This window comes from Selaginella moellendorffii, unplaced genomic scaffold (genome assembly GCF_000143415.4).
Source record: "Selaginella moellendorffii unplaced genomic scaffold, v1.0 SELMOscaffold_76, whole genome shotgun sequence".
Lineage (NCBI taxonomy): Eukaryota > Viridiplantae > Streptophyta > Lycopodiopsida > Selaginellales > Selaginellaceae > Selaginella > Selaginella moellendorffii.
In genome coordinates, this window is record NW_003314337.1 from 187,183 (window position 1) to 205,070 (window position 17,888).

Below are 17,888 nucleotides of genomic sequence, written 5' to 3' on the forward strand. Positions count from 1 at the left end.
GAGCAAGTTAAAACAGTGAAGTAGGAAGGGAATAAACCCAAGGTATGACCTTTCATCCGTGTTCGTAGCTAGCGACGAATGGCTAGCCTCACGAAATTGAATCCGTCCTTGTTCTTCACCGCGCGTGGCCACCACCTCCGCCGCCATGCCTACTGTTGTTCCAGGCTTGCCTTGAGAGGCCCGAAGGGTGCCATAGCTGCTGCTGCTGCTGGGGACTCTCCTCCTCCCTCCAGTTCCAGGTAAGCCAGCCTCCAACCCCGTATGGACGAATTTGTGAGCTCCTCCTTTCTTCTCTAGAGCAGATGCGGAGAATGCCGGCGTGGCGGGTTTCTGCATCATCGAAGGGCCAAACACAGTGCAGGATTTTGCAGCCATGGAGCTGCAGGAAATTCGTGACAACATCATGAGCCGCCGCAACAAAATCTTTCTGCTCATGGAGGAGGCGAGTGTGGGATTCGATTCTAATGGGTACGATGTTGAGCAAACCCGTGTGTTTCCGCAGGTGAGAAGGCTGCGGATCCAGCTGCGAATCAAGAACGCAGAGCAAGGAGTGGAAGATGACAGGGATACGCCCGAGTATCCATCGTCCATTCCCTTCTTTCCTCCACTCGTAAGTTTCGTCGCATGGAATCAAATCCAAACTCGTGTCTCTTTTCTTCCAGAAAACGGAGACCTTGAAGCTCTACTACGCAATTTGCTTCGGCCTCATCGCAAGCATCATGCTTTTTGGAGGCCTTCTCGCCCCTTCCGTGAGTTCTCTCTTTTTCTATTACGTGGCTTTTTCACCCTGAGCTCTTGATCTCCAGTTGGAACTCAAGCTGGGACTGGGCGGTTCTTCGTACAAGGATTTTATCCAGATGCTGCATCTTCCGCTCCAGCTCAGGTACTTAGCTGCGGCAGTAAACTCAAAAGGTGGTGTTTTTGCAAATCCAGCCAGGTGGATCCAATTGTGGCTTCCTTCTCGGGTGGCGCGGTGGGCGTGATCTCGGCTCTAATGGTGGTGGAGATCAACAACGTGAAGCAGCAGGACTACAAGCGGTGCAAGTACTGCGTAGGGACCGGCTACCTCGCCTGTGCGCGCTGCTCTGGAACTGGAACCGTCTTGATCCTGCCCGACACAGCTTCGCCAGAAGTGCCAGCAGGAGGAGCAGCAGCAGCAGGAGCGAGAGGAAAATCGAAAATCCGCCGGACGACCACGCAGAGGTGTCCCAATTGCTCGGGAGCAGCCAAGGTGATGGACCTTTTTCTTTTGTTGTGTGTGTGTGTTTTCGTGACTTTTGCGGGAATGCAGGTGATGTGCCCGACTTGCCTGTGCACGGGAATGGCTCTGGCCAGCGAGCACGACCCCCGGATCGACCCATTCGACTGAGATGTCGCTGGATATGTATTTTGGCTATATAATCTTAAGTGGGCCGACCTACTAAGGGCTTGGCTAGGGCTTGGTGATCCATGGAGAAGCAGCTGCGGCTGCTGGCTGCCGCCGCGCTGTGTGGCGCGGCATTCTTCCTCCTCCTCGTGGATGCGTCGGTCCACGACTACTCCCACGGCCGGTTTGAAGCGCAGGGTAATGCATTTGTCTACTTCGGCGGCAGCGAGGGGCTCTACGCATCGGCGCCGCGATCTGCCAAATCCGGGCTCGCCAATGGCCGATCGTACATCAGGTAGAGAAGTGGAATTCTCTCCGTGGAAATTCTGAGTGAGCGTGCTTGCTTGCACAGGTTTGATCAATCGCTTGTGTTCCGGCGCAAGGCAGCCGGCGGGAGTGGGCACTTCATCCAGGCTCTCGCGTTCGATGTGGCGGACAGGGACGATCTGGGCGGATCGGCCTTCGTCGGTCGCCTGGATCTGTGCTGCAGCGCGGACCTTGCCAGGGAAGTTGGCTGCAAGGAAGGTGAGATCATCTACCGGAACTCCACCGACAACCCGAGCTCTCCGCGCGTTGTCCGGGTGGAATTCGACGAGTCCAGCACCCAGGCTCGGATGCCGGTCGAGGAGATTGTCATCACCAAGACGGGCATGTATCTGCTCTACTTCGTGCACTGTGATCCCGCGCTCGAGGCCGCCGAGGTGACCGGCAAGACGGTGTGGAAGAATCCGTCGGGTTACTTGCCCGGGAGGATGACGCCGCTGGTTCCATTCTACGCCTTGATGTCGGTGGCGTACCTGGCGCTGGGATTGGTGTGGCTCGTCCAGTACACGCGGTTCTGGCGAGACATTCTCCAGCTCCAAAACTGCATCACGCTCGTCATCGGCCTGGGCATGGCCGAGATGGCAACCTGGTACTTCGACTACGTCAACTTTAACGCCACCGGGAAGCGGCCGGTGGGCATAACGCTGTGGGCAGTCACCATTGGCGCTGTCAAGAAGACGCTGTCCCGCATCCTGGTGCTCATCGTCTCCATGGGCTATGGTGTGGTGCAGCCTACGCTGGGGGGTCTCACATCCAAGGTGCTGTTCCTGGGTGGAACTTTCTTCGTGGCGTCAGAGTGCTTGGATGTGGTGGAGCACGTTGGACGGATCGACGAGATCTCCTACCGGGTGAAGCTGCTGCTCGTCTTGCCGGTGGCTGTCCTGGATGCCTTCTTCATCCTGTGGATCTTCACATCGCTGTCAAGGACGCTGGAGAAGCTGCAGGTTAAAACCAACGTTTGATTCTTTCTTTCCATCTCACATGTGTTTAATGATACGCTCCAGGTGAAGAAACAATCGGCGAAGCTGGACCTGTACCGAAAGTTTACAAACTCTCTGGCCATTGCGGTGCTTGTGGCTGTAGCTTGGATAGGATTCGAGGTGAGTGTCTCTTTGTAATCACGGGAGTGATGACCGCTTCTTTGCGTGCGCAGCTGTATTTCAAGGCCTCGGATTCGGATGGGAAGCACTGGTCGAGCGCGTGGATAATCTCAGCTTTCTGGAACGTGCTCACGTTTTGCATCCTGTGCGTCATCTGTGCGCTTTGGGCTCCTTCACATAACTCTACGAGGTGAGTGAGCTATCTATCTATCTATCTATGCCAAGCAGCGCTTGACTATGTTTGCTACTGATGCAGGTATGCCTACTCGGAAGAGATTAGCGACGAGGGCGATGAAGAGTCCATTCCTCTCACAGCGTCGAAGATGACAATCCCGCCGGAGGCTGTGGGTGCTAACATCAAACCCGAAAGAAAGGAGAAGAAGATAGTGAGTAGCGACGTGTTTCGGCTGGACGAAGACAGTGAGCAGCAAGATAAGCGAGAATGAAGAATGTTCATACTGAAGAAACTTTTTTGTAACGAACGCGTTTAATTTGTTATGTTAAAACCTTGGCTTAGAGACGAAAAGGAAAGCCGAATGAAACGCACCACCTAGCAGAGGATGCTACGAGACACACGCACTCTGACATAAGCATCTTTCCTGCGGCCACAAAATATTGACAAAAACGAAGAAAGGCTGACAGCAGTGAGTGACTACTCTCCCAGCTCGCCGGAGCACGGATCTTCCCCGTTGGGCCCCCAACGGCGTTGATCGCCCCCAAGTGGTAGGCGTCGGGCCTTTTTATTTAACTCGCTCTCTCCTTTCTCTCTCGCTTGTAGGGAAGCTCTTTCTTGTGGCGATGGCTGCCGCTCCATGCGGTCTGCTACTCGTCTTGCTTCTCTTGGCCAGTAAGTGGAATCTCCGCTTGCATGCAAATCGCCCCTCTAATGTTTTGCCCCTGCTTTGCGTCGTGCTGACAGAAATCGCCACATCCGAGGACTCTCTAGATGCCATCAAAACTCTCAGGGACGAAGCCGTTGCCAGGCTCAACCAGCTCGGCAAGGTTGCGCCCTTGTCTATCATCTTTTTCGGTGTCTCGTTTGGATCCTAATGGCGCTCTACAATTCCAGACAAGTGATTCCAAGGAGTTTTTGGAGCGAACCTTTCTGAGCCCCGCCGCGATACGAGCAGGAAAGCTTGTGCAAGAATGGATGCAAGATGCGGGCCTCTCCACGTAATCGACTTTTCCGGACATGTTTTGCAATTGTCCCTTTGTTTTTTGCCTTGTTTGTGTGTAGATGGATGGACGACATCGGCAACATTCACGGTCGGGCCGACGGTGCTAATGCGTCGGCGCCAGCGCTTTTGATGGGGTCTCATTTGGTACAGATACTTGGGGATTCCACTAGATTCCTAAGGGATTCTGATGAGATTCTCGTGCAGGATACCGTCATCGACGCCGGCAAGTATGATGGAGCCTTGGGGATAGTCTCGGCCATCGCCGCCGTCAAGATGCTCAATAGCAATGGCAAGCTCCGGAGCTACGTGCGTCCGATTGAGGTACCATGCAATTTGTCACTTCTAAATCATTCCTCCTGGCTTTTTGCTTGCAGATAATCGCGTTTTGTGACGAGGAGGGCGTTCGTTTCCAGTCCACATTCCTGGGAAGCGCTGCCGTTGCTGGGGTGCTCCGGCCCGACATCTTGTCCGTTCGAGATCGAAGGTGCTCTGCTCTCCCTTCCTCTTTTGCTACGTATACGATGTTGTTTGTGGTTTTTGAGGTTGAGCGTCATTCGTTCATTGCTTGCAGTGGTGCCACTTTGGAGACGTCTCTCAAAGCCCGCTCCTTCAAGGGGACCAGAGACAGCCTTGTGCAGCTCAGATATTCTCCGGAATCGGTGTGGGGCTACGTGGAGGTAAACTAAGCGAGACAAAGTGACAGAGAGTGGCTTGAGTAACTTTCGTCGCTGCTGCTTTAGGTGCACATCGAGCAAGGTCCAGTGTTGGAGGCCCGTGGGATCCCACTCGGACTTGTGGAGGCAATTGCGGGCCAGACCCGGCTCAAAGTACGTAGACAGCGCTTTCAGTGTATTTAGTCCATCCACTTTGATCACATGTATCAGGTGCGGCTGCATGGAGCACAAGGCCACGCCGGCACGGTGCCAATGGCAATGAGGAAGGATCCCATGCCGGGAGCAGCGCAAGCCATAGTTTCGGTGGAGAAGTTGTGCAGGGAAAGCCCCACGCTGGCTCGAGTTCCCGGTGGAGGCGGGCTTGTGTGCACGGTGGGCGAGATATTTTCATGGCCCGGTGCCAGCAACGTCATACCTGGGGAGGTAATGAACAAGAGAAACACCGCCAGAAAAGAAAGAAAAAGCTTGATTTAATGGATTTGCTGGACCCGCCAAGCAGGTTGCGTTCACGATCGATCTCCGAGCGACGGACGATTCCCTTCGGGAGGAAATTGTGGGGGAAGTTGAAGAATCTATTCGCAGCATCTGCAGGGGGCGGGGACTGTCCTGCACCATCGACAAAATGGTAAAGTTCTTGCGTCGTCTAACAGTCCCATGTCGGTCCTCGGCTAATATTCTTTAGTGGTGGTACGTAGCATGAGGCCAAGGCTGTTGGCTGTGACAAGGATTTGATGGCTAGCTTAAAAGCAGCTGCTGAATCCACAGTTTTGGAGGTTCCTGGAGGAGGTGGTGTGGATGCACCGGCCGCGGACGACTTAGTGCCCAGCCTGATGAGCGGAGCTGGCCACGACGCAATGGCAATGTCCCATCTAACCAAGGTAGCTGAACGCTTTAGAAATTGTCATGGTGGCTTACAGAATTCGCTTCATTTGTGGCAGATTGGGATGCTGTTTGTGAGGTGCAAAGGCGGGATCAGCCATTCACCGGCGGAGAGTGTGAGTGACGATGACGTTTTGGCGTCCAGTTTGTCGCTGCTTCACTTCCTCAACAATCATCTCGAGCACGAGCAGCCAGCGCCAATCTAGGTCTAGTCCCAGTGATTTGTAAATAGCATTTGCGGGCGGTGCACATGCATGTTTGGATCTTTGTTTAGCGCTGATTCTTTCGCTTCCACACGTAAAAAACTGACGTTGACCGGTATTTGACTAGAGTCAAAGCTTTGCTCGCAATCAAAGAGGCCATGTGTGTTGTTGGAGGGGTGTGGCAGTAGAGTAGCGGGAAATGAGGGATTTCCCATCCAGCTGTGGTGTTACGGTGTCGTACCCTTCCGTGTTCCGTGCATGGGGTGTACGACAGGGAGGAACAAAGTAGCAGTTAACAAGATAGATAAAGAGGGCAGAAGGCACTGGTATATTTATACCTGTTTGTTGTTTTGGCTAGCCTCCTAGGCACAGTGTGTGTGTGTGTGTGTGTTTGTGTCACGGCTAAAGAAAGGCTGTAGGAGCCTCGGAGCTGCCAGGTCTTAAGCAAGAAGCAAGAAGAAGCCGCATTGGTTGGGGCGATTAGCCATCCAGATGGGTGAATTGAGCCGCTACAGATTCTCTCGCTCCGTTTGCCACCGCATGGATCTGCTGAGCTTGTCCAGGGACGAGGAGGAAGGCCACGGGGAGGAGAGCCCCAGGAGCAAGTCAAAGACGAGCTCCGTGGCAGCAGCTCCAGCCCCTCCAGCTCCAGCGCCTCCAGCTCCAGCGCCAGGGACTCCACCTCCGGCGCGCACCCAATCAGATCGTCGGCACAGTCTCCCAAAAGCGAGCTATGCCAAGTCCCTCTCGGGTCCACTGCCTGTGCTGGGCAGCGACGACGGTAAGTGTCCATCGCCGTCGGCTGCATTGCCATGCGGCGAGCATCAGCCCAAGCGAGAGCTCCGGCGCCTCGTGTCGTGGTCCCGCTACCTGGAGCCCCGGGGCGACGAGCAGGCCGTGGAGGCCGCCGAGGAGTGGATGATTGATCTGTCCAAGCTGCTGCTGGGTCCGAGGTTTGCATCCGGCGCGCACAGCCGCCTCTACCATGGCATCTACCAAGGCAAGGCCGTGGCTGTTAAAGTCACCCGGCACCCACAAGGCTGCGACTCCGCCACCATTGGTACCACGACCCTGGACAAGCTCTTCGCGCGGGAGGTTTCCCTACTCTCGAGGCTCCGCCATCCAAACGTTGTCCAGGTGAGAGGCCTTGGAGTTTGTATGATGCCTCTCTCTCCATTCTCCATTCTTACGCTAGAACGCAGCTCGTAGGCGCATGGAAGAGGCCGCCCGTGTGTTGCGTCGTGACCGAGTACCTGGCCGGAGGCTCGCTCAAGGACTTCCTCCGCTCCAACGGAGGCGCGGCGCTGCCGCTCCGGATGGTGGTGGACATGGCCCTGGACATCGCGCGGGGGATTCGATACTTGCACTCGCAACGGGTGGTCCACCGGGATCTCAAATCCGCGAATCTGATACTCGACGACGAATTCAACGTCAAGATAACGGACTTTGGCGTCGCGGCGCTCGAGTCCGAGTGTGGCGACAGCGTCACCTCCGATGTTGGCACCTTCCGATGGATGGCACCCGAGCTCGTCAACGGAAAGGCCCACTCCCGCAAGGTGGATGCCTACAGCTTCGCCATTGTGCTGTGGGAGCTGCTCACACGCCAGACTCCTTTCCAAGACATGACTCCAGTTCAAGCTGCCTTTGCAGTTGTCAACAAGGTACACCATCCACCTTGCTGGTGTCTTGCTTTCCTTGTCGAGAGCCATATCTCATTTACTTTCTTGCAGAACGCAAGACCGGAGGTGCCGCGTGATTGTCCATCTCTTTTAAGTCAGCTCATGCAAAGGTGCTGGTCTCTGGATCCGCACGCGCGCCCTGACTTTGAGCAGCTCGTTGAAACTCTTGAGCAATTTCAGCTGTCAATGGAACGCAACTGGAGCAGCCGGAGCGATGATCCCCTTGAAAAATGGTAACAAAAAAGTCGAATGAGAAAACGGAATACGAAAACTTATCTCTGACCAAGCCAAACGTTTGACATTCTCCTGGAGCGTCTCGCTGCGGGTCATCAATCTTTCTCATGTTCTATTATTCCGATCGCGATCACACACACCTAGCACAACTTGAACAAAAAAAGTGATCACTTGAGCAATGACTGCTTGATCTGCTTTCGGTTCAGCTCCCGCGACATCTTACACATTGTCATAGATGGTAACCTAACACAACGCAGTAAAGAAAAACTGAAACCCGGATACAAAATTCTGACGATGAAACATCCGCAAGGAAAAGCCGATGATGGCCATTATTACGTTCTCGGAGCTGCACAAAGTACGTGAGATGAGAATAGAATAGAAAAGGCTTTCTCGTTACCTCCTCCAATGGTGGCCTCGGGCAATCTCTCTATTGAGTACTTATGCTGAGTGATGAACATTATAGGCACGCCAGGAATCTACAGCGTTTACGTTTAGTAAAGCATTTTCGATTGCAGTGCCTCACCTTCCGAATACGCCGCTTGAGATCACGATCGCATGTCGCTACAATGTAGCATTTGTGCTGTCATTCACCGCCAAAAAAGCAACCGTCGGGCCTTGGACACAAAAAAAAAAAAGATAAAAAGGAGTCCGCATACCTGAGTCACACGCTCAACCAAACAGTCGTCGGCATAAGTTCCTGGATGCGTACAAGGTATCCTTTTGAACTTTGGATCCTTGGCAATCCTACAAATCAAGTCTCAGCTGGAAAATACTACAAAGTTAAGTTCCACTTACTTGAGCGCCACGCGGTATTTAGTGCCAAGCTTCTCAAGTTCTGCCATGACACAGTCGGTAATGCACGGAGTACCTTGGAGTGAAAACCATGAGTTTGGAGAACAGGCTAAAGTATGCATGATCCAGTCTCACATTTTGCGTATAGGCAGTCCATCATCGCCTTTTCAAGGTCCAGCTGCGAAGCAACAAACACAGGAACAAATGTGAAGTGAGCAAAGCAAGAATGCGGGACTACCTTGTTCTGGATAGAGAAGTTTATAAAATTTGTGTCGACAAGCACATGGTAAGGTGGTCCAAGCGCTGTATTGTATTTAAAAAACAGAGCGGACGACACATTTGGACTGCAGCGATAGCAAAGAGGAAAAAAACGGGTAGAAATCCTCGAGCCGTGAAAGAAGTGAGAGCTTACACATTTTTGACGAGTTTCTCCTTCTCCTTGTCCTTGTCCTTCTTGAATGGATTGAGCACTTCTTCCTTGTACCTGTGAGAAAGAAATGTGTAAGCTCAATCCTCTCAGGCGAGCTGCGAGTTCCAGGATCTCACTTACTTGCGAATCGCTTTCGGCTTGACCATAGATTTCATCTGTGCGAATTTGGGCGGCTTCGGCGCCTTCCCCATGGCTGCCACTGGCAGACCCCTAAAAGCCCTAGACCACGGGTTCGACTCCTGTCCAGCTCTAGCCCTGCAGAAAAGAAATATCTCAAACTGCCCTTCACAGGCCGTCGCGGCCGTCACGAGCAGAGGAAAGCAGAGGAGGCCGCTAGGGCTGGGGGTGAGCTGGGGTGGGCGGAGCTGGAGCGTCCATGGCAGTGGGCGCGGCGGCGTTGGAGGCGCTCATCCCTGGGGCAGCAAGCACAGCGGGTGAAATCAGGGTTTGATGGGGCGCAGGGTTGAATCGATTGGGGGCGCGTAGGAGAGGCTGCCTAGACAAGCCAGACATGGTAGGCGTAGATGTAGCACCTTGGCTGGCGTCGCTGCCCCTGGCGCCCGAGTTCCACCCCAGCGAGGAGGAGTTTGTGGATCCCATTGCCTACATTCTCAAGATTGAGCAGGAGGCCAGTCACTATGGTATCTGCAAAATCGTTCCCCCATACAGCCGGGCCCCCGAGAACACGGTGCTGTCCAACCTCAATGCGTCTCTCGCGGCCACCCAAGACGCTACCACTGCCGCCGCCACGGCTCCGGGATCTTGCTCCATCCACGCCGCCGCCGCTCCTCCTCTGGCGCGTAGCATGTGTAGCGCCGTCGGGGGAGAAGGAGACGCTCGGGTTGTCATGCCGCAGAGTGTGGATTCGACGGCGAAATTCACGACGAGGAGGCAGCAGCTGGGATGGAACCCGAGGAGACATCGCGGGGGATCGCAGTACAGAGCGCAAAAGCTGGTCTGGGAGAGTGGCGAATACTACACACTGGAACAGTTTGAGGACAAGGCCAAGGCCTTCTCCTCTACCACTCTCGGCCCTGGCTGCGACGACTTGAGCCCGCTGGCAGTGGAGACACTCTTTTGGAATGCCGAGTTCTCCAAGCCTATATCCATCGAGTACGCAAACGATATTCCAGGCTCTGCGTTTCTAGACTCGGGTGCTGGAGCTTTCCAAGGAGAAGATGGCCGAGAGCTGGCCGGCAGTGGGTGGAACATCCGCAACATTGCCCGCTCCCACGGCTCGTTACTCAAGTGCATGCCGGATGAAGTCCCTGGCGTCACCACTCCGATGGTGTACCTTGGTATGCTCTTCAGCTGGTTTGCTTGGCACGTCGAGGACCACGAGCTCCACAGTCTCAACTATCTCCACACGGGTGCTCGGAAAACGTGGTATGCGGTGCCATCGGATGCAGCCTGTGCTCTGGAGGAAGTCATTCGTTTGTATGGCTATGGCAGTCGCTTGAAGCCCCGAGGTCTGTCTCTCTATAAAATCGTTTCAGGCTGACGATCAAGCTTTTTCTCTTTCTTTTTTTTTCTCCAATTTTTGGCAGCCGCGTTCACTCTTTTGGGAGAGAAGACGACTGTACTCTCGCCCGAAGTCTTGGTTGCCGCGGGAGTACCATGTTGCAGGTAGTCAATGATTGTCGATAGCTACCCCGATGCCAACGTTTCTTTTGTAATGTTAGGCTCGTGCAAAATCCGGGAGAGTACGTCATTACGTTTCCAAGAGCTTACCATCTGGGCTTCAGTCATGGTTTGTCTGTTTGTAAAAGTTTCTGTACATGACGTGAATATCTGGTACGTTTGACTTTCAGGTTTCAACTGTGGAGAGGCTGCGAACTTTGCTACACCTGCGTGGCTGGAGGTTGCGCGCGAAGCAGCAGCAAGACGAGCATCTATGAGTCATCTCCCAATGCTCTCACACGAACAACTTCTCTACTTATTTACAATGTCGCTTGCGAAGTACGTGGTGGTGTCCGTTTCTTATCCCTTTGCCTCTAAATGCGTAGTGGCTTGACAGGAGTCCAAGCAGCCCGCAGCTTCAACTATCGACATTTAAGGTTGAAAGCGCGGTAAAGTCGGCCTTTGTGAACGAAGTTAACCAGAACAACACGGTCATTGCCAAGCTGCTGGAATTTGGAGTGGAAGGATGCGTCTTTTTGAGAGAATGCAAAACACCTGGCACTCGTCCACAGGCAACGGCAGCTGAAACAATGATCGCGTCTCAGGCTTGCGAAGCTGAAACGCAACAGACAAGTCATTCTGACACTGGCTCGCTCCACGCAGAGAAAAACAACGACAAGCCTTTCTCCGTGGAAAGTAAATCTTTCTCGCCAGATAGATACGGAAAGGCGAACGAAGCATCTCGGATAGCTCCTTTGCCTACTCCGTGGGGTGCACTACCTTGTGCAGCCTGTGGAATCTTATGCTTTGCAAGCATGGCTTTGGTGCAACCGATGGCAACTCCAACTTTTTCTTATCGCCAGCGCAAGCAGCCGCAAAAGTGCCGTACGAGTCAGGCAGGAGTTTTGCCACCTTCCAGCCTCGTGGACGTTTCCGACATTCCGAAGGTAGACACGGGGTCAATTCAGAAAAAACTGTCTCATTTTTCAGGTAAGCCCGATGTTCAAGTCCTTTGTGAAATTCATCTCTTTTGTGTTGCAGGAATATGCCAACTAAACAGTGCGCACGAAGAACCCGATGCCGGGGACTGCGACTTGCTACCCGAAGTGAGCTCCCTCTCCGATGACAACATCCCAGATAGTGAAGCGCTCCAGAAACTCCTGAAAGTCAGAACCCGTTTGACTCGGCCTTCTCTCGAGCTATTAGCAGAGATGTACAAGGATGATCTGAAGGAAGACATCGAGCAGTGTGGACCCGATGTTCCTCCTGATGCGGTCATAAGTACGGATGAGGTGGGAACATCTGTCGACGCACCGTGGCTGGCCCTTCGAGATGAGCCATGTGTCGCAGACTTGGACCAGGAACTTCAAAACCAGGCAGTGGTGGAAGCTGGAGCAGGCCGGTCGCTGTCGGCAATATTTGTTTCGAAAGGCTTGTGGTTCGGAGAAGAGCCAACGAAGGATCTTGATATATTGGATAACTCGTCGGCCACTGCTACGAACGTGACAGAATGTGATAGTCACAGAGAAACGGAAATTCCTGTTGTTCAAGCTCCAGTCTGTAGCTTCAACTGTGAATCCAACAACATTTTCTCCACCAACGAACTAGACGAAGATTGTTCCGCGGTCGAGGTCGACGCTGCAAATCCGATCCTTTCTTGCTCAAACAACGAGGCAGATGTGGATAAGACAATTGGAGCATGGAAGTTCTATAGGGGCTCTGCCCGACCTTATGTCTTATGCCTTGAGCATGCGGTGGAGGCTGTGACGAAGCTACAACCCCTTGGTGGAGCAACTGTTCTTGTTATCTGCCATCCAAGTACGTTACTGTATTTTTTTAACTTTTGTTTCAAGTTTGTCTTTCAGATTATGGTGCCATTCAAAGAAAAGCAGAAGAGCTGGGTCAAGGAATGCACGCCATTTTTAACTGGCAGCAGATACCTTTGCGCGAGGCATCTGAAGCAGAAGTCGAGATAGTAAGCAAGGCAATCCATTTGAAGATAGACAACAGCCTTGGCTGGAACTGGTGTGCGAAGATGGGGATTGGAAGCAGAAGAAATAGGAAAGGTACTGCTGGTATAGTGAACTCGGAAGTGAGATTAGAACAGGAGGATCGAAAAACAGAAGCTGAGGCTGAATCGGAAATACCTTTAACAACGAAACCCGAAGCGGAAAAGAAAATGATTTGGTGCGGAAGGCAGTGGAAAGCAAGTCAGGTGCATCCACTGTTAGGGGGTGGAAAAAGTGCTGCACATTTACTGAGCCAAGTCTTACGAATCCAGAAACGTTTGCAGCCGGCTATGAAGATTAGAAATAGTTTTCCTGGACTATCTAGTCAACCATTGAAGAAGTTGAGGAAAGACGGTTGGGAGCAGCAGGAAAGAGTAATGACAGCAGCTATTTTGCGGAAGTCAAAACGAAATGCTGTTGCCCGGGAAGGAAGAAAGAAAAGACTAAAGTTTGATGGTTTACAAGCCCGGCTACAACAAGCTCAGCATGGCGTTTGCAAGCAGGCTGTGTTTTCACTAGAATGCAACTCTAGCGAAAACCAGCAAAATGACCAAGGTACGCATTTTCTTTTTGATAGTTGCCGGCTTTCTGAAGGTTTTTTTTTTCATTTTATTTCTCTAGATTCGACGAAGAATCACGGAGGAACGAACGTACAAGGCTGGCTACTTACTACTTGTGAGACCTCGTTTAATCCGGCTAGTTCCTCGACAGGGTGCCAAAGAAACTCAGATTTTGACTCGGCCGAGCTGGTTAAGTGGCACGATGTTCCAGTATCGTGTTCTCCGTCGTTAGGCCCTCCCATGCAAGCCTACGAATGGTCGAGTGACATATCTCCGAATGGCATATGCAGCACATCTCAACAGGACACCGGTTTTGACGAGATGCAAGAGTGGGATCAGAGGCCAGCCGATCGAGCTAGAAAGCTGGTTGCTCGTTTGAAAAGGAGGAGTGGCGACAGTCAAATGCTGGTGTTGTCGAAGAAAGCCAGGATAGAGTGCGTAGAAAACTCAGACGAGCTTAACAGTCTCATGGAGGACATTCCGGACAGCGTCTCGGGGCTAATTGCCACCGACGCGTATGCCGACGAGTCTGAAGAGGACGGCAAGGACGATGAGGTTGTGGTGGACGAGAGTGCTAGTGACATTGACGAGTACTTTCTGAGGAGCGGAAGTGCTTCCGACACCTCTCCTCCCAAGGCGCTGCCGTGCTTTGCTGCAAGCAGGAAGCGGTCTTCCAGCAAGTCGCGGGTGAAGCGTGCAACGTGGGAGAATCTGCTTAACAGGCTCGCTGCGCCAGCCGAAGAAGTGGCGCTGATCCAGAACCAGGACTCGTTCCCTCTCTCGTGTGTCACGGAAACGGGCTGGGAAGGAATCGAGTGTAAGTAGCACATATTGTTGTGGGATTTGCATGACTGATGGTGAGCATGCAGGTGGTACTTACCGGAGCAAGAAATCTGAAACGCCGCAGGGTGGTAAGAAAAGGGGAGGTGGCGGGAAGAGAGCAAAGGCAGCGGGAGCAGCAGGAGCAGCGGCGGCGACGACGGCAGCAGCAGCAGGAAATGGTGGTGGTGGGAACGTGGGTGTGGTGGCGGCGGACGAGGTGGACGACGCAAACAACCCGTTCCCGTGCGACGTAGAGGGGTGTACGATGAGCTTCAACTCGGAGCAAGAGCTGGCGCAGCACAAGAAGAACAAGTGCACGTTCAAGGGGTGCGGCAAGCGCTTCTTCTCGCACAAGTACTTGGTGCAGCACCGGCGGGTTCATATGGACGAGAGGCCGCTCAAGTGCCCGTGGCAGGGATGCACAATGTCCTTCAAGTGGGCGTGGGCGAGGACGGAGCACATACGAGTCCATACCGGCGAGAGGCCGTATTCGTGCCCCGAGTGTGACAAGACGTTTAGATTCGTGTCCGACTTTAGCAGGCACAAGCGCAACACGGGTCACGCCAGAGCGTGAAGAACAAAAGGAAACAAGTCGCCAACTTTTTTACACATGCGAGGTAATGTTTCTTCCTCTGATCGTGGAGTTCGTCGATTTGTCATTGTTTTACTCTCCCATTCATTCGCTGGAAGAAAGAGATTCTTGGGAGCTGTGATCTCCTCCTTGTATACTAGCTGACGGGAAATATATAAAAGAGTGTCGCAAGGCACACACAGGGTGGCGGACAAAGAAATGTGGGTTTGTGCCTCCTTTATAGTTAGCCGGAGATATAAACAAAACACTACTATAAAGCTGCAGTGTTTGTTTGTAGGGCTCGAGTGATGGCTGGAGCGGTGATGGAGCTGAGCAGCGGCCACAAGATGCCGGCATTGGGGTTGGGCGTGTGGCGAGCGGAGCCGGAGGTGCTCAAGGAGATCATCCCGCGGGCGCTGGAGCTGGGGTATCGCCATTTCGATTGCGCTGGTCAGTCATTTCTCTTTGTGGAAGAAAGCTAGGCCTGTTTCTCAAATGTCTCGCCCTGGCAGCCGACTACAAGAACGAGGCCGAGGTTGGCGAAGCTCTGGCGCTCGCGTTCAAGCAGGGGCTTGTCAAGCGGGAGGATGTTTTCATCACAACCAAGGTGGGAAGGAAGAGCTCGAGCGCTGTATTTCTTAACTCTCTTTGTTTGCCGCAGCTGTGGAACTCCGATCACGGGCATGTGAAAGAAGCGTGTCTGGATAGCTTGAAGAAGCTGCAGCTGGACTATTTGGATCTTTACCTCATACATTTCCCGGTGGCGACAAAGCACACAGGCAAGATGGATGCTTTGCGTGAATTTCCGTATGCTAATCGTGTATGTATGTAGGTGTTGGGACGACGGGCAGTGCAGTAGGCGAGGATGGTATGCTGGAAATCGACGTGACCATTTCTTTGCAATCGACCTGGCACGCCATGGAGGAGCTTGTGGAAGCTGGTATCGTTCGCAGCATTGGGATAAGGTGTGTGATCCTTGCGCCATGAGTAACTCACGCTGGATCATTTTCCAGCAACTATGACATATTTTTGACGGCGGACTGTCTGGCCTACTCCAAGATCAAGCCGGCAGTGAACCAGATTGAGACCCATCCTTACTTCCAGAGGCACGATCTTGTCAAATTTTGCCAGAAGCACGGCATTGTTGTCACTGCCCACACTCCTCTTGGTGGCGGCGCTGCAAACGAGGAGTGGTTTGGATACAAAAGTCCTCTGGAAGATCCGCTCTTCCTGGTATGTGAAAGAAAAACAAACCTTTGTTCCATTCTTTCTTCCAAGTTACAAACTTTGTGTGTTTCAGGAACTGGCAAAGAAGTATGAAAAGACTCCGGCCCAAGTTATGCTGCGATGGGGTCTTCAAAGGAACACAAACGTGATACCGAAGTCGAGCAAGGCCAAGCGTTTGGAAGAGAACATCGACATCTTTGATTTCCAGCTCTCTCACGAAGAAATAAAGAAGATCAGTCAGGTGGACAAGAAGCTCCGAAGCAACCAGCCTGCAAGGTTCTGGGGGATCGATCTCTATGCTTGATCTCCTTCCTCGGCTTGTTCCAAAATTTTTAGTATACGCCGGACTTGTTTGAGCACATTACTGATGCCTTCTCGTTTCCTGAAAAAAGAAAAATAAAAACTTTGAGTACGTCTTTGAGCAGTTCATTCTTGCTTACAGTGCACTGATGCCAACAACAGCCGCTGCTCGAGGATAACTTCTGGCAGTTCGATCATCATCTTGCATGCTTGGGACATCTGGTACTTCCAGAATTCGTTGCTTGATCGCTTCTACACGTCCCTTTTCCTGCAGAGCCAGCATGTGTTTTTACGGCTGGGACAAGAGAATAGAAAAGAGTTACTTGTATCAAGTCCAGCTTGTTGAGCACAACAATGTGAGGTCTGTCCAAGTACTCCGGATTATACATGCGAAGCTCCTGCAATGAAAAAGTATTGCTCGTCAAGTTGCTAGCAAGCACCACTCGTGTACCTCACAGAGGACTTTGTAGTCCTCCACGGGATTGTCAGCTGAAGCGTCCACCACATGAAGAATCAACCTTGTCCTTCGTAAGTGGCGTAAAAACATGCGTCCAAGTCCCTGTTTGCACATCACTCGGTGAAACAACCCAAGGAAAGAGATGTTTTGAGCTTCGCACTTTACCAAGGTGTGCATCTTTAATCAGCCCCGGAAGGTCCGCCATCGTTGCTCCACCGCACAAACCTCCATCAGGTGTCTCGGGATCGCCTTGAAGTCTTCCAAGGTTTGGCATCAAAGTTGTAAATGGATATGCTGCAATGTCTGGCCTAGCTTGCGACACTGCAGCTAGTAGTGAAGACTTCCCTGCGTTTGGCAGTCCCTTGGAAAGGAAATTCCGACTTAAGAACAGTGCTCGTAAACCATGAAATTTATTACCACTAGTCCAATATCAGCAACGACTCGTAGTGTCAGCTCCAGAACAAGCTCTTCACCTGGGACACCTTTTATCAGCGTCTGCACGATAGTTAGCTCAAGCTGGAGATTGCATAGAATGACAGACCTTGTCCCTTGGATCAGTCACGATTGGTGCTATTAACTTTTGTGGTACTTTCCTGCTGACCGGGTTGTTCAACATGCTCATCTAAAGGTGCACATAAACATAAGAAAGATGAGAAAATGGAAAAACTCACTCCTCCACGGCCTCCACGAGCTACAAGAATTTTGTCTCCTGGTTTGGTTAAGTCGGCCAAGAGCTTGGAGCCTGTTTTCTGCTTCACAACAGTCCCTGAAAAATAAAAAAAGAAAAAAAATGAACACTAGAAAACCATAGATAGCTTTCCTTACCAACAGGCACGTAGAGCTTAAGAGTTGGAGCAGCACCAGCATCGCGGAGTCTGGGAGTCAAGATTTTCACTGCACCCACATCGGAGCCCCGCCTCGCATTGTATCTCTTCTTCTTATGAAACTCGAGGAGCGAGTCCGCATTCTCGTCGGCAGCAATCACGACGTCACCACCATGACCACCCATTGGGAGTAAAATCGATCCGTCTGGAGCCTTCCGAAGAGGTCCCCAGTTGAGCTTCTTTCTCTTCTTCGCCTCCTCCTTATCCGCGGGAGGCTTTGGCATGCTGAGGATGGCTCCATCACCTCCATCACCGGAACGCACGATGATAGTTACTTGGTCGAAATACTTGTGTGGTTCTTTCTCCAGGTTTGCAGGGACCACTTCCTTTGTAGCCGCAACCGAGTAGACAACAAATGACCCTTTGGAACGCAGACGAAGCCCGACCCCTTGTCTCGTCCAGGCTCCTCCGAATTCAATCAACACTCGTCTACCTGAGAAAGTCTTCAATTAGCAAAGCTTGGCATTTGAAAACCCAAAGTACCTGGAAGCGATCGCGAGGACCCAACCGTAAACGATGATGAAGAAGGCAGGCCTAAGCTCGCCATAGCCGCTTTCCTAGCGAGATAGGTACAAAGCA

The 17,888-nt window shown here is 52.3% G+C and overlaps 8 protein-coding genes across 11 annotated transcripts; 6 read left to right on the forward strand and 2 right to left on the reverse strand.

Moving 5' to 3' along the window:
* The first annotated feature begins 52 nt into the window (after nucleotides 1–52).
* On the forward strand, nucleotides 53–1,448 carry LOC9641504 (protein ORANGE, chloroplastic). Of its 2 annotated transcripts, none has more exons than XM_024660668.1 (7): nucleotides 53–239; nucleotides 298–442; nucleotides 503–610; nucleotides 663–749; nucleotides 807–883; nucleotides 934–1,231; nucleotides 1,292–1,448. In XM_024660668.1, the coding sequence occupies exons 1-7, from the start codon at nucleotides 79–81 to the stop codon at nucleotides 1,367–1,369; spliced, it is 954 nt and encodes a 317-aa protein (XP_024516436.1). In that variant the 5' UTR covers nucleotides 53–78; the 3' UTR covers nucleotides 1,370–1,448. The 2 variants fall into 2 exon arrangements, with proteins under 2 accessions (XP_024516436.1, XP_024516437.1); XM_024660669.1 differs by having other exon boundaries at nucleotides 128–239; nucleotides 303–442.
* On the forward strand, nucleotides 1,427–3,306 carry LOC9641505 (transmembrane protein 87B). Its single transcript, XM_002986719.2, has 5 exons — nucleotides 1,427–1,661; nucleotides 1,719–2,634; nucleotides 2,695–2,790; nucleotides 2,844–2,980; nucleotides 3,047–3,306. Exons 1-5 carry the CDS (start codon nucleotides 1,450–1,452, stop codon nucleotides 3,234–3,236), a joined length of 1,551 nt encoding a protein of 516 aa, XP_002986765.1. The 5' UTR covers nucleotides 1,427–1,449; the 3' UTR covers nucleotides 3,237–3,306.
* A 48-nt stretch (nucleotides 3,307–3,354) lies between these two features.
* On the forward strand, nucleotides 3,355–5,842 carry LOC9641506 (allantoate deiminase 2). Of its 3 annotated transcripts, XM_024660660.1 has the most exons (13): nucleotides 3,355–3,513; nucleotides 3,569–3,637; nucleotides 3,710–3,792; nucleotides 3,860–3,963; nucleotides 4,028–4,112; nucleotides 4,173–4,289; nucleotides 4,343–4,452; nucleotides 4,540–4,645; nucleotides 4,709–4,795; nucleotides 4,853–5,065; nucleotides 5,142–5,267; nucleotides 5,338–5,520; nucleotides 5,581–5,842. In XM_024660660.1, exons 2-13 carry the CDS (start codon nucleotides 3,589–3,591, stop codon nucleotides 5,725–5,727), a joined length of 1,410 nt encoding a protein of 469 aa, XP_024516428.1. In that variant the 5' UTR covers nucleotides 3,355–3,513; nucleotides 3,569–3,588; the 3' UTR covers nucleotides 5,728–5,842. The 3 variants fall into 3 exon arrangements, with proteins under 3 accessions (XP_024516428.1, XP_024516427.1, XP_024516429.1); XM_024660659.1 differs by having other exon boundaries at nucleotides 3,385–3,637; XM_024660661.1 differs by lacking the exon at nucleotides 5,581–5,842 and having other exon boundaries at nucleotides 3,385–3,637; nucleotides 5,325–5,432.
* Nucleotides 5,843–6,009: 167 nt separating this feature from the next.
* LOC9641507 (serine/threonine-protein kinase HT1) lies at nucleotides 6,010–7,916 on the forward strand. Its single transcript, XM_002986721.2, has 3 exons — nucleotides 6,010–6,861; nucleotides 6,927–7,385; nucleotides 7,455–7,916. Exons 1-3 carry the CDS (start codon nucleotides 6,217–6,219, stop codon nucleotides 7,638–7,640), a joined length of 1,290 nt encoding a protein of 429 aa, XP_002986767.2. The 5' UTR covers nucleotides 6,010–6,216; the 3' UTR covers nucleotides 7,641–7,916.
* On the reverse strand, nucleotides 7,809–9,099 carry LOC9641508 (rRNA-processing protein FCF1 homolog). The gene is made up of 9 exons (XM_002986770.2): nucleotides 8,980–9,099; nucleotides 8,842–8,913; nucleotides 8,668–8,773; nucleotides 8,565–8,607; nucleotides 8,433–8,505; nucleotides 8,294–8,381; nucleotides 8,161–8,217; nucleotides 8,035–8,113; nucleotides 7,809–7,983 (listed from the first exon to the last, which is right to left on the reverse strand). Exons 1-9 carry the CDS (start codon nucleotides 9,048–9,050, stop codon nucleotides 7,970–7,972), a joined length of 603 nt encoding a protein of 200 aa, XP_002986816.1. The 5' UTR covers nucleotides 9,051–9,099; the 3' UTR covers nucleotides 7,809–7,969.
* A 45-nt stretch (nucleotides 9,100–9,144) lies between these two features.
* On the forward strand, nucleotides 9,145–14,596 carry LOC9642009 (lysine-specific demethylase JMJ705). Its single transcript, XM_002986722.2, has 9 exons — nucleotides 9,145–10,328; nucleotides 10,407–10,485; nucleotides 10,542–10,609; nucleotides 10,671–10,818; nucleotides 10,877–11,469; nucleotides 11,521–12,297; nucleotides 12,345–13,043; nucleotides 13,110–13,865; nucleotides 13,918–14,596. Exons 1-9 carry the CDS (start codon nucleotides 9,371–9,373, stop codon nucleotides 14,442–14,444), a joined length of 4,605 nt encoding a protein of 1,534 aa, XP_002986768.1. The 5' UTR covers nucleotides 9,145–9,370; the 3' UTR covers nucleotides 14,445–14,596.
* Nucleotides 14,597–14,710: 114 nt separating this feature from the next.
* LOC9641509 (NADP-dependent D-sorbitol-6-phosphate dehydrogenase) lies at nucleotides 14,711–16,095 on the forward strand. The gene is made up of 6 exons (XM_002986723.2): nucleotides 14,711–14,891; nucleotides 14,954–15,048; nucleotides 15,103–15,220; nucleotides 15,274–15,406; nucleotides 15,455–15,674; nucleotides 15,742–16,095. The coding sequence occupies exons 1-6, from the start codon at nucleotides 14,750–14,752 to the stop codon at nucleotides 15,970–15,972; spliced, it is 939 nt and encodes a 312-aa protein (XP_002986769.2). The 5' UTR covers nucleotides 14,711–14,749; the 3' UTR covers nucleotides 15,973–16,095.
* LOC9641510 (probable GTP-binding protein OBGC2) lies at nucleotides 15,843–17,883 on the reverse strand. Its single transcript, XM_024660658.1, has 10 exons — nucleotides 17,793–17,883; nucleotides 17,251–17,742; nucleotides 17,097–17,191; nucleotides 16,967–17,047; nucleotides 16,843–16,920; nucleotides 16,586–16,786; nucleotides 16,420–16,527; nucleotides 16,292–16,366; nucleotides 16,109–16,236; nucleotides 15,843–16,050 (listed from the first exon to the last, which is right to left on the reverse strand). The coding sequence occupies exons 1-10, from the start codon at nucleotides 17,854–17,856 to the stop codon at nucleotides 15,963–15,965; spliced, it is 1,410 nt and encodes a 469-aa protein (XP_024516426.1). The 5' UTR covers nucleotides 17,857–17,883; the 3' UTR covers nucleotides 15,843–15,962.
* Nucleotides 17,884–17,888: the final 5 nt, after the last annotated feature.